The sequence below is a fragment of the Octodon degus genome, unplaced genomic scaffold (assembly GCF_000260255.1).
Source record: "Octodon degus isolate 3935 unplaced genomic scaffold, OctDeg1.0 scaffold00048, whole genome shotgun sequence".
NCBI classification, from domain to species: Eukaryota; Metazoa; Chordata; class Mammalia; order Rodentia; family Octodontidae; genus Octodon; species Octodon degus.
The window spans coordinates 9365063-9377547 of record NW_004524624.1 but is presented as its reverse complement, the minus strand read 5'-3'; the positions used below and the strand labels follow the sequence as shown (position 1 = coordinate 9377547).

Sequence of the window (12485 nt, the reverse complement as noted above, 5' to 3'; positions counted from 1 at the left end):
ATTCTTCCAGGTGGGTGTTCCTTGGATCTGGCTACTGTGCTCCACTTCTTTCTGCTGCAGCTGTTAGAGTTGAACCCTTTGTGTCTCTCTGGGAAGATGTTCTGCTCCTGAATCAGCTGGGTGGGTCTTGCCTCTAGCCTCCTTGCAGGGAGTTCTGCTGAAGGGTTCCCTGCTGGACCTGCAGCCTGGGTCAAATGAGGATCCACCGGCCCGGGTCGTCTCACTCACTGGCTGGTCCTGCGCTCTGGGTCTGTTCAGGATCCCGTGGCCTCGGTCGTCTCACTCACTCGCCGGGCCTGCGCTCTGGGTCATTTGTCACTTCTTATAATTGCACATTTAATCATTTCTGAAATTGGGTTGTGTTTATAATTCATAGGAGTTCATAGTTCAATCAGCAGATTCTTGTTTCTTGCTGCAGTGTGATAGTTGGAGGTTTACTTTGTAGCAGGCACTGTTGTACTTTACAGAATTAACTAACTGTTCACAGAACAACTTGCAGTGTTGGTACTGTTGTTACTCCACCATATAGATGGTGACCCGAGACCTGAGAGAATAAGTAACTTGCCTTTGATCACTAGTGCTAAGTGGCAGAGCTAGGATTTGAACCCAGGCATTACATATAACCGCCAGCCTAGGTGCCTACACCCAGGCAAGTGCAAGAGTGAGTTGCGTTGGCTGCAAGAAGGCTCTTGGAAGGGTCTTGAGAGCTGGACCTGGACAAGAGATAGACTTCGGTCGACCAGATGCAGTACTGAAAGCTCTGCTCTGTGCTTTAGCTGGAGCAGATCGGGGACGACTCCAAGCAAGCCCTGCAGCAGCTCCAGACCCAGCTGGAAGATTACAAAGAAAAGGCCCGGCGGGAGGTGGCAGATGCTCAGCGCCAGGCTAAAGATTGGGCCAGTGAGGCTGAGAAGACCTCTGGGGGGCTGAGCCGCCTTCAGGATGAGGTAGGAGCCATAGGGGCAAGAGGGTGAGATCCATCCCCTGTCTTTGGGTTTGAAGATCTTTCTTCCTAACTTGGCCCAGGTTTGGGCATAGCCACGTGCAGTGACATAGTAAAGTGGAAGAGGGTAGGGGAGTGGTCTGCCTCAGCTGCAGACACAGAGGGTCTACTACCTGTAGGGCAATAGTTTTGCAACTCTGTTGCATATTAGAGTTACCTGGGGAGATGATGTTTTAGATCCCAAAGCCTAAGATGTATCATCATAATCATAATCTTTAAGAATAGGATCCAGGATCAATAGTTTTTTTTAAAATCCTCAAATAGAGCCCGGGAGATGGCTCAGTAGAATAAGCGCTTGCCTGGCAAGTGCAAGGGCCTAAGTTCAATCCCCAGTTCCGCAAAAAAATAAATAAATGAAATAAAATCCACAGATAGGCACAGTAGCATGTTCCTGTGGCTCAGCTGCTCAGAAAGCTTAGGCAGAAGAATCTCTTGAACCCAAGAGTTTAAGGACAGCCTGGGCAACACAGCAAGACCCCATCTCAAAAACGAAAAATACCCGGCATGTTATACTGGCCCTTTCCCTGGGGCATGCTGAGACAGCAATTAAGACTGGGCATGGTGGCACGTGCCTGTAACCCCAGCTCTTGGGAGGCTGAAAACAGGATAACTATGAGTCCAATCTGTGTAGGGAGACCCTATAAATCCTGTATTAAATACATAAAAAAAAAAAAAAGACACACACATACATGCACATACCTCAAGTTACTTCAATTTGTGTAGAGAAGTTTAACTTTAAAAGACTTAAAAGTCAGTCTGCTTTATGTTACTACCCTGTGCTGGCTTTTTTTGTTTGTTTGTTTTTAATGGAGACAGTCTTGCTATGTAGCCCAGGTTGGCCTTTTGAGGTGGTCCTCCTGCCTCAGCCTCCCAAATGCTGGCATTACAGGTGTATGCTGACACTCTCAGTGCTGGCTAGTTCTAGGTTCTGAGTGATGAAGTGTTTCTCCCCTTAAGTCCACCTCACACTGCACTGAACTCGTCCTTTTTCCTCTGGCAGACCCAGAGGCTACGGCAGGCCCTACAGGCTTCCCAGGCTGAGCGAGACACAGCCCAGCTGGACAAAGAGCTGCTGGCCCAGCGACTACAGGGACTGGAGCAAGAGGCAGAGAACAAGAAGCGCTCTCAGGATGACAGGACCAGACAACTGAAGAGCCTTGAGGTCAGGACATGTCAGGGATCGAAGGCTGAGGAGAGGGCTTGGGTCCTGGCACAGGCCAGCATGCTGTGGGGAAAGTGGCAGGGTGCTCCAAGTAGCTCTCCTCTTTCTTTCAGGATTGAATCCAGGGGCTTCATATTGGGCTACATCCTGAGCCCTTTTTTATTTTTTGAGACAGGGTTTTGCTAAATGACTAAATAAGTTCCCTGGACTGGGCTTGAACTTGCATTCCTTCTAACTCAGCCTCCTAGAGTGCTGGGATTGTGGCCATGTACCAGTCCAAGCCCAAGTATATTTCTGTGCCACAGATTGAGACTGGCACCTCACAGCTAATGGGTTTTGTTGGGCTTTGTTGTTTTAAGCAACTTTGAATCAAATGCCAGTGTTTAGAAATGTGTAGATGTCACATAAAAATTGGGATTTCTAGCTTCTGTTATACAGTAAGTCACTGACTTACAAATGAGTTCCATTCTTGGAGAATTGTGTGTAAGTTGGATTTGTTTGTAAGTCATTCAAAAGCCTAGCTATAACCCTCAGCTAACAAAGTGAGTCTTGTACAGTATACCTGTGAAATTTTGTAGCTCAAAAGGTTGTAAGTCAGGGACTCATCACAGTATTTAGAAAATGGAATACTGGGCTTCTATACCTGAATTCTACATGACAGCAGTTAATTGGAGCCGGCTACTGATGTTCCCCATTCAGAGTGAACGGGAGGGCTGTATTGCTCAGTGGTAGAGCATTTAACTGCAGAGCGAGCAGTGGTCTTCACTTCGCTATATTTGAGAATAATAACAACATAGTATGCTGTGCCAGGTATTTAAGTTTCATTTCACTCTCAGAATAACCCTGGGATAGATCGTCTTGTTTTCTTCTGTTTTTTGAGACAGGTCTCACTATGTAGTTCAGGCAGCCCTTGAATTTACTGTGTAGCCCAGGCTGGCCTCCAGCTCCCTGAAATCCTCCAGCCTCAGCCTCCTACGTGCTAGGATTACTTAGAGCTGTGTGCCACCACACCCAGCCATCTCCATTTTTCAGATGTGCCTCAGGGGAAGGCAGAGGCACAGAGAGATCAAGCAATTTGCCTGTGAGTCTGCTGCTAGGGAGTAGTAGACCTGATTTTCAAACCCAGGCAGTCTGTCCTGTGTTAGTTTCTTTCTCATCCCTGAGATGCAACACCCACAGTACCAGTTTAAAGGAGGAAAGGTTTCTTGTGGCCTGCAGTTCTGTAGAGGTTTCAGTCCCTAGTGGGGTGACTCCAAGCAGGGAAGCATGCTGGGGAGGCAGGGAGAGGAAAGGAGCTCTTGGCATGGCAGATAGGAAGCAGAGAGACTCAAGCAGGGAGAGAGGGACAGACTCTTCCAGCCCACATCCCCAGTGACCGTCTCCTCTAGCCAGGCTTCGCCTCCCAGCACACAGGCAGACTAATCCAGTGATGAGGGTCACACCCCGCATTCATTGACCTCCCTAAAGCTGCCTGCAAGTGCATGAAGCTTTACAGGAACATCTAGATAGAAACCATGACAGGTCCCCAGTCCATCCTCACAACCTCTAGCTGGTACCATAGATCAGTTCACTTCCCCAGTCTGTACTCTGGGTTTTCAGTTTCAGAGTCTCCTTCTCCTCCTTAGCCCTGTACTTTGGTTTTCCTCTTAAGGAATCACTTCTCCAGCGAGCAATGGCTGCTGGGCTTTGCCTTCCTGCCCTACCCAGAGCATGTCCTGCCCCTTCTCCTGATACCACACATGATCAGCAGAGGGCGCTAGCTCCTTGGTAGTTCTGGGCTGGGACAAGGACAAAGAATCCTGGAGGTGTAAGAGAGAAAGGTCTGTGGAGACTGGAGGTTGAGAGAGTCTTGATCAGAGTTTGGCGTTCCAGTGTTTGGGCAGCATTGACTGTTGTTATGCTTTAGGAAAAGGTGTCCCGGCTGGAAACTGAATTAGATGAAGAGAAGAGCACAGTGGAGCTGCTAACAGAACGGGTGAATCGTGGCCGGGACCAGGTAACTTTACCTTTACCATTCATCACGCCTATGCCCAACCCCGCATGACCGTTCAGCCTTCTCAAGAACAGTTCTGCCCTCCCATGCTTCACTAATCTGGGGCATTCTGACTGAAGATTTTGTCTGCTTTGGGAAGGGTTGAATTTTTTTTTTTTTTTTTTTTTTTTTTATGGAACCGGGGATTGAACTCAGTTCCTTGCGCTTGCCAGGCAAGCGCTTGCCAGGCAAGTGCTTATTCTACTGAGCCATCTCCCTGGCCCCAGAAGCCAAGAACTTGAATGAAGGAAGAACTTGTAGACTGGGCTACCCTTCCCTGAGTGGGGACTGCTTTGGTATAGGAGGGATGCTGATTCCTGGTGGGGAGAAAGAACCCTTCTGTCAGTTTTGTGGGTCCCTTCTTTTGAACATCCTATGATTTCTTTACTGCCTGGGACTCTGGGAGTTTTGGGGTTCAGAGGCCATGCTCCAGGGCTCTGCCCAGATGGATCAACCTGCTGGCTCAGCGGTGGCCCTCCCCAAGTATGTGCTTCTCATATGTCCCTGCTAGGTGGACCAGTTGAGGACTGAGCTCATGCAGGAAAGATCTGCTCGGCAGGACTTGGAGTGCGACAAAATCTCCTTGGAGAGACAGGTAAAAGGAGGGGGTCTTAGAGAGAGACCCCAGGAGTTTGTAGGATGACCGACTGGACTGCTAACCATGGAGCTTCCTGTTCCTCTCAGAACAAAGAGCTGAAGACCCGGTTGGCTAGCTCAGAAGGCTTCCAGAAGCCCAGTGCCAGCCTCTCTCAGCTTGAGTCTCAGAATCAGTTATTGCAGGAGCGTCTACAAGCTGAAGAAAGGTGACATGAGTTTGCCCTACCTCTGCTTTAGTTTGTTCCTCTCAGGTTCCCTCAACTTCCCACATCAGATCTGTCTAACCTGCCCTGATCTCCAGGGATTCTTTGATCTTTTCTTTTCTTTTTTTTTTTTTTCTTTTTTTAGACAAGGTCTCTCATCTGTTTAGGCTTTGAGAGACAAGGTCTCTCTATGTAGTTCAGGCTGGCATTGAGTTCACTTTGTAGCCCAGGCTGCTCTTGAACTTGCAATGATCTTCCTGCCTCAGCCTTCTGAGTTCTGGGATTACAGGCATGTGCTACTGCACCCAGCTTGTTTTTGGTATTTTTTAGACAGGGTCTCTCTGTGTTGTTCAGACTGGCCTTAAACTCATCATGTTATCCATGCTGGCTTCAAACTCAGAATGATCCTCCTGCCTTTTGTTTGCATGCTGGGATTATAGGCATGCACCATCATATCCAGCCCTTGCTCCTGAGATAGAACAGTGAGAGCTGCAGAAATCCTGAGACATGAATGACCTCTGTCTCCTTTCTTCTTTGGCTCTTCCTTGATTCTGCCCAGGATAATGGGGGGGTGGGGTGCCTTATGAACAGAGAGTGGTCCTTGGAGGTAGTAAGGGAGCAAATACCGGTTTCCCAAGAAATGGTAACAGCCGGAGACACCCCTGTACCTTACCCTCCTAGAGAGAAAACAGTTTTGCAGTCTACCAACCGAAAATTGGAGCGCAAAGTTAAAGAACTGTCCATCCAGATTGATGATGAGCGACAGCATGTTAATGACCAGAAAGACCAGGTGAGGACACACGCTCCAGGGGCCATGCTGTATTGGTGCAAGTGTATATTATGTTTGCTGGAAGGCCAACGCAGGTGTCCATCTCCCCTCGAACTTCCAAACAGACTGTTACTTATAGAAGGCCAGTGAGATCAGATTGAAGGACCAGAGCAGTCATAGGTAGAGTGTGTATCAAGTACTAGTTTCTTATACTTCTCAGTTTTGGGGGGGACAGCGTCTTCTTTATGTAGCCTATGCTGGCCTTGAACTCAGTTTTTTGCATCAGCCTCCTGTGCGCTGGGATTATAGCATGTGCGACCGTGCCCAGCTTAGCTTTTCTTTCTAATTAATACCCGTATTAGTGCATTTAATCCCCAAGACAACCTTACGAGGCTAGGCCCATCATCATAACTCTTTTCCTGGGGCAATTATCCCTTGTCAAGATTGTTACAGGGGAGGTCCCGGTCCATAGTAGCAGATGCTTTTCTCATGTTGGGACTTGGTATTCTGCCCAGCTAAGCCTGAGGGTGAAGGCTTTGAAGCGGCAGGTAGATGAAGCGGAAGAAGAAATTGAGCGACTGGATGGCCTGAGGAAGAAGGCACAACGTGAGCTGGAGGAGCAACATGAGGTCAACGAGCAGCTCCAGGCCCGGATCAAATCCCTGGAGAAAGATGCCTGGTATGGGCTGCCCTTCGGCTCCTCCCTATTTAGGGGGCATAGAGCAGAAGGAAATTGTCTGTCCAAAGCTGGATAAGGAGGAGGCTCTCTCAGACAAGAGTGGGCAGTCACTCAGTCCTGCTGCGGTTAGTCTGGTTTTCTTAGTGTCTCAGCCCCCATCCTGTGCCCCATCTCCCTGGAGATCTTCTAAGTAGGTTTAGGCCCTAGAATTAGTTTCTTAATGGGAAATGGTGGCTCTCAATCTGTTCCTTCTCCCTGACCAGTGTTTTCTCTGACTCAGGCGCAAAACTTCCCGCTCGGTTGCTGAGTCAGCTCTCAAACATGAGGGGCTGAGTTCGGATGAAGAATTTGACAGCGTCTATGACCCCTCATCCATTGCATCGCTGCTTACGGAGAGCAACCTTCAGACCAGCTCCTGTTAGCTCCTAGTCTACAACCGTCCAGAAACAGGCTCAGGGCCTAGCCCAGCCAGCCCTGCTCTGCCTTGCTGCCCTGTCTGCCTTGAGTCCTCTTTCCTGTGGGTGACCCAGTTACTCAGACCCAAGACAGGCAGGGGTCTAAGTCACAGTGATAAAGAAGACAGTAAGAAGAAGCTGAAAGATGGACTTGGCATTCCCATCAGAGGAATGGGTGTCTTAGGCTGAGTCCTTCTTTGGGGTGCCGGCCCTTCTTTCATCTCCATGACATGAGGTGAAAAGAGTGTAAGGATGATCAGCATAGAGACTGAGGGGGGCTGAAAGGATCAGAAAGTATTCTATTGAAATTGCCATGTGTATAAAGCTTTATTTCTTTGGTCCTTAACCTTCTGGCTCAGGGAAATACCCAGTACTATTCTGCTCCCGGAATTCCTACAGCCTATTTTCCTCCCTTCTCTGAAGCAGGGTGCGGAAGCATAGGTAACAGACACGCAGGCGTGATTTTACCCATTTCTCAGATACCACTCTGTACAGTTATGGAGCTCCTGTGATAGTCCTTATACCCTTCTAGTCCTACATTTTTGTCTTCTCCAAGCTAGTGGGTCCAGGGGACCCATCATCCCCTCCTCTTCCATCTTTACCATTCCTAGCCTGCTTCTTTTCCTCTCAGTGCCTTAGCCAGGGTGAGGAGATAAGGATGCTCTTCTTACCTTTTATACCTACACATTCATACCTCTCCCTAAACCAGCCTTTCCCCAGTGGGGCCCTCAGCCTGCCCTGCTTCTCTAGGGACTGGTCAAGAGGGCCACCAGCTGTTCTTCTGAGGAGCCCTGGGAGAAGGACTTTGGTAGGGCTCTAAAGGTGGTGGGGATCTGGTTCTGCTCAGGGCTTCTGTCTGTCCTCTCCCTCTTCTGTGGCACTGGATATGATTATTAGGTGGCTGCACTGGGGGACCCTGACAACTGTCTATATTCTCTGAGGCCTTCCAGTGGTTTTGCTAGCCAGATCTCAACAGGGAACCTAGAGACTCATTTTCTCAGGACCTGGGCCCTATTGAGGGCTTCACCTGGGGTTAGGAGCTGATCTTGGTGGAGACAGAAAGGGTCAATGGAAAACGTACTCCTTTTCTGGATTTTGGGGAGACCCAAGCACTGCTGGTGGGGAAGAAGAATGGAATGATTCATTTGTCTTATTTCCAAAGCAGGTTCTGTGGAGAAGCTGGGGAAGAAGGCTGTTCTCACCAATGACTTGTAATTTTATGATTTTTTTAAAAAAAAGTCCTATATTCTGCAAATCAGATTCTCTCCCAATGCAATTCAGCCTTGGTTTTATTTTAAATTAAATATTAAAATTATATATCTATATTTAAATCCTTTCTCTCTTTTTTTTTTTTTTTTTTTTTTTTTTTTTTGCTTATTTGGTTTTATGAAGAAGTCATTTTCACTCTACAGCTTAGAGGCTCACCTGGAGTTGTGTCACCTTATTGAGGTCTTTTATTGCAGATCAGATGAGACCTAGAAAACCTGGGCATGTTTATAGCATCCCTATTCTTGCCTGAACAACCTTGGAATAGCAAGGCCCAAAACAAATTCTGTAGGCTTAGAGGGCAATAACCCAGAACAGGCTTTTATTCCCTTGGGTCACAGGAGTATCCCCAGCATTCACCTCCTAGACAGAAATCACCATCCATTCCTGACTGACAAGGGACCCCATTCCTACCTAGAGGGTGGGAAGTTTCTGCTGTCTGTCCTTGTTTTGGCTTGAAGAGACATCCCTCTACAAGAGCCTGTTGTCAGAACGGGTGCTGTGTTAAGAGTGCCTCCGACCTCCTCTAGCAATCCCTGTGGAAGACGGACCAGCCATCTGCCCAGAGCACTTGGGAAGAAGCTGTTCGGCCAACTCCTCTTTTAAACCCTCCAGATTCCAGCCTATTTTGCGGGTAGTAAATGCCATCTGAGAAGTCTGTAGGATTCCTTTTAAGGCAATGTGTCCCGCCTCTCCCTGCCATATAAGGATAGCTTTGGTATAATAGCTGTGCAAAACAAGCCCCACCCAGATCCTAGCTAGCTTTGACTTTGGCCTGGGCGTCTTGCCAGGGAAGGGCACCCGCCAGACTGGCTTAGGCTGGTCTGAGTGAGCTGGCCCTCGGTGCCTGCTTTTTTACTGAGAAGGAAAAGGTTTACTCAGCTCTACGAAGTCTACAGGCTTGCCGATGTATAGAAAGAGGAGAATGTATGGAAGTATATAGGGGCTCCAACTCTTCTGTAGAGGTGCGGGCAAAATGATTACTTCTGAATGAAACAAATCAAGAAGTGAAGACAAGACTAGTGAATATTCAGGTACAACCGCATACTCTTGATAAGACTACCAAGCCTCTCCGGGTCAATGCAAAGTCCCACCTTTATTTAAATCTAAGCGAGCATAGATGGGGCGTGTCCTGAAGTCAATAAGTCCCGTCCACGTTGCACTTTGGCCCTCATTGGGGAACAATGTTATAGGGCGTGGCTTATCTTTCAACCCCGCCCCTGACGCATTTATACAAGGGGCGGTCCCCACACGAGCCAGTGTAGTAGGAACCGGGCTGCTTGGCGGGTGGGGTGGGCAGTGTGCTAACTTCCCAGCGGGAAGAACATGAACGGGACGCGGAACTGGTGTACGCTCGTGGATTTACACCCAGAGGGCCAAACCACGGTAAGGAAAGCGCCCACATTGCCTTCCCTGCTTGGTAATCTGGGTCCCAGTAACACCCTGCGCCGAGTTCGCTGACATCACCTTGTGCAGTCAGCCCTTCGCTGCTCTTCTCTCGCTCGTTTTCCCTTGCCCTGCGGCAGGCAGTGGGAAGGAAGGTCAGGATGGAGTCTCTCGAGGCTGGAGGGCTGGGGACGTCCCTGCCCCTTGGGAGGACCTGAGGCTTCTGCCCGCGCGCGGCTCGCTGCTGTGAACTCCAGCTGGGCCGCGTGTGACCAACAGCCGTCAGAGAACACGCTGTGTTAGAACCTTGTGTCCCGCCGAACCTGAGGAAGCTTTCTTTGGGTCCTCATGACCACAGAGGCCCTTCAAAGAATTTTATGGTGCTTTGGTCAGTAATAACATGCGGTAGAGACTGAAAATTTCAGGGCTTGTGGCGGAGGGTTGAGGGCTGGAGGAGACGGTAGGTCCCTTGCCTTCTACTAAGAGGAATCGAGCTTTCCACCTGGTGGCTCCCCCGCTCCTTTTGCTTTGCAGGTCTGCTCCTCTCCACTTGTCGGCCATCAGATAGCTTCCCGGGATGGTTTGTTGGTTTTGCTTCGGTCTCCAGGCCCCAAACCCAGACCAAGGGGTTGAAGGGGCTGCAGAACCTGGGCCAAGGGGAGGGACGCGACGTGTTCGAGGGTATGAGGGTTTTGGACCCGGTAAGAGTTGATTGAAGAAAGAAGGCATAACCTAGACAGGCTATCAGCCCTGCTTCTCTTGTTCCCTGGTACTTAGTCCCTGTGTCCCAGGCTCCTACTGACCCCCGCCCCCACCCCCCACCTCACCCCCGCTGACCGTGTGGTTTCTCCTCTCTAGAGACAAAGGAATATAATTTTTGGTAGTTGTTAGGCTTGCTACGGAATCAAACCCAGTATAACTATGAACTATTTCATCGATTTCCAGGAGAGTGAAGTGCAAGCCAAGGTGATGCGGGGTTTTGACCCCGCCCCCCCCAGCCAATTCCCTGGCCCTCACCTGTCTCAGCTTGCTCTAAAGTAGAGCTAATCCTGCTGGAGCTATATTATAGCTCTTCTTCAAAGAATATTTGTAGAATAGGTGCTCATTTGAAGTTCGGAGTACAGACAATCATTTCTTTTCACAGTCCCCTGGCTATTTTTGCCTAGGCTTAAGAAATTTTCTGCCACATCACAATGCAAGTTTTGCTACTGCCCAAACCTAGCTCCCCAGCCTCCACTGTTTTCCCCCAGTGGTAGGATGCTGAAGAGGGTAAAAATCCATCCTCTGTTGTGTTGAGACCAAGCTCTACTTCATCCTTTCACTATTTGGGAATGATTGAGGCAGAGAAAACATTGTGAGATAAATTGAGAGGTATCTGGACTTCTTTTTTGGAAGTCTAAGAGCAGGACATTGGCAGCATTGAGAATGAATTGTCACCCTCTAATATCCATTGATGTTTTTAGTGTTTGGTGGCAGAGAAGAAATAAGTTGGAAAACAGTGGGCAAGGAATTTGTAGCCTGTAGCCACAGTTGTATTTGAAGCTAACCAGAGAGAACTCTGGAACAGGGAGGAGGTAGAAATCCCCTTTTACTCCTTTTTTCTAGGCAGAACTTGAGACATATTTTACATGAAAGCTGGCAATGAAATACTTATGTTCCTGGTCTGGTCTTGGAAGACATTCCTATGGTCTCTTCAAGAGGGGGAGGAGAAGGTAAACAATCAATCAGTCAGGAGATAGGCATTGTCCTGGATTCCTGTCCTCTGAGCCAGCATCCAGATAGCATTTATGGCTGGACAATCCCAAGGAGCCTGTCATATGTTCATACCATTGAATGAGTGCTCAATGCATGTGCAAGGTGGGAGTGAATAAAAAGGAAGAGATCTTTCTGGAGCTGCCAGTGTAGAGAGTTGATTGGATTGTTCTAGAGGGGTAAGGGCCCTGGGCCTTTTGGTGTTTTCCCACCAGCCAAGCAATGTGTGTTGGTGCTTACGCATGGACATGGAAATGGGACCAGTACACACACTAGATTATTTTTATGGTTGGGCACACATTCAGCAGGTACAGTGAGCCAGTTTATCAAAACTGCAGACCATAGCCACCAATGGACCTGAAATTAACATAGTGGGGCAGAACCAGCAATAAAATATATAAGAGTCTTAGTCTGAGACTATTAGTGAGGGTATTCTTCCCTGATCCCTCACACCTGAGCTGGGGATTGAATTCAAGATATGGTAGGTAAGTGCTCTACCACTGAGCTATATTCCCAGCTTTTTTTTTTTTTTTTTTAAATAGGATCTTTCTATGTAGCTTGGGCTGACCTCATACTCACTGTATAGCCGAGGCTAGCCTCAGACCTCAAACTCACAGTGATCTTCCTGGCTTGGCCCCTCAAATGCTGGGATTACAGGCATGCAACACCACACTTGGCTCCCCAGTCTTTTTATTTTTTATTTTGAGACAATTTGAGATAGGGTCAAACTAAGTTGCCCAGGCTAGCCTCAAACTTTGGATTCTCCTGTGTCAAACTTTTCAGTGGGTAGAATTATAGGTTAAGAATTACACTCCACTAGGATAGAGTTTTTGACAAACCTTTGTTTGATGTGTGCTTACATGTGTGTTGTTTATGGACTGTGATGTAAGATAGACTTCTTAAAGTAAAAAAGTTGGCAAACCACTTTGGTAAGTTATATCAGCACATAACAGTACAAATAAACCTCAAACTCACTTTTATTAGGTATTTCCACTAACTGCCTTTGATTATAATAAACATCAGAAAGTGACTGTAGTTAACTTAGGCAGAAGTTCAAACTGAGGGAGCCTGGGGCCTGATGAGGTGGAGGGAATGAACAGAGGCTTTCTAATTCTGAAGGATTTTTTTTTTTTTTTTTTTTTTTTTGGGCTCGGAATGCTTTAAGGGCAGGTCTAGTAAGG

At 48.1% G+C, this 12485-nt stretch overlaps 2 protein-coding genes across 7 annotated transcripts in view; both read left to right on the top strand.

The window, feature by feature from the left end:
• Cgn (cingulin) overlaps positions 1–7827 on the top strand; it is a 29258-nt gene extending 21431 nt beyond the window's left edge. For all 5 annotated transcript variants that reach the window (XM_004632355.2, XM_023716474.1, XM_023716471.1 and 2 more), the window contains 8 exons: positions 777–947; positions 2004–2165; positions 4072–4161; positions 4709–4792; positions 4882–5000; positions 5679–5787; positions 6282–6445; positions 6726–7827. In XM_004632355.2, the coding sequence (XP_004632412.1) occupies positions 777–947; positions 2004–2165; positions 4072–4161; positions 4709–4792; positions 4882–5000; positions 5679–5787; positions 6282–6445; positions 6726–6867 (1041 nt within the window). In that variant the 3' untranslated portion in view covers positions 6868–7827. The remainder of the gene's footprint in view (positions 1–776; positions 948–2003; positions 2166–4071; positions 4162–4708; positions 4793–4881; positions 5001–5678; positions 5788–6281; positions 6446–6725) is intronic.
• A 1584-nt stretch (positions 7828–9411) lies between these two features.
• The window catches only part of Tuft1 (tuftelin 1), a 57552-nt gene continuing 54478 nt past the window's right edge, over positions 9412–12485 (top strand). For both annotated transcript variants that reach the window (XM_012515017.2, XM_004632354.2), the window contains exon 1: positions 9412–9552. In XM_012515017.2, coding sequence (XP_012370471.1) covers positions 9493–9552 — 60 coding nt within the window. In that variant the 5' untranslated portion in view covers positions 9412–9492. The remainder of the gene's footprint in view (positions 9553–12485) is intronic.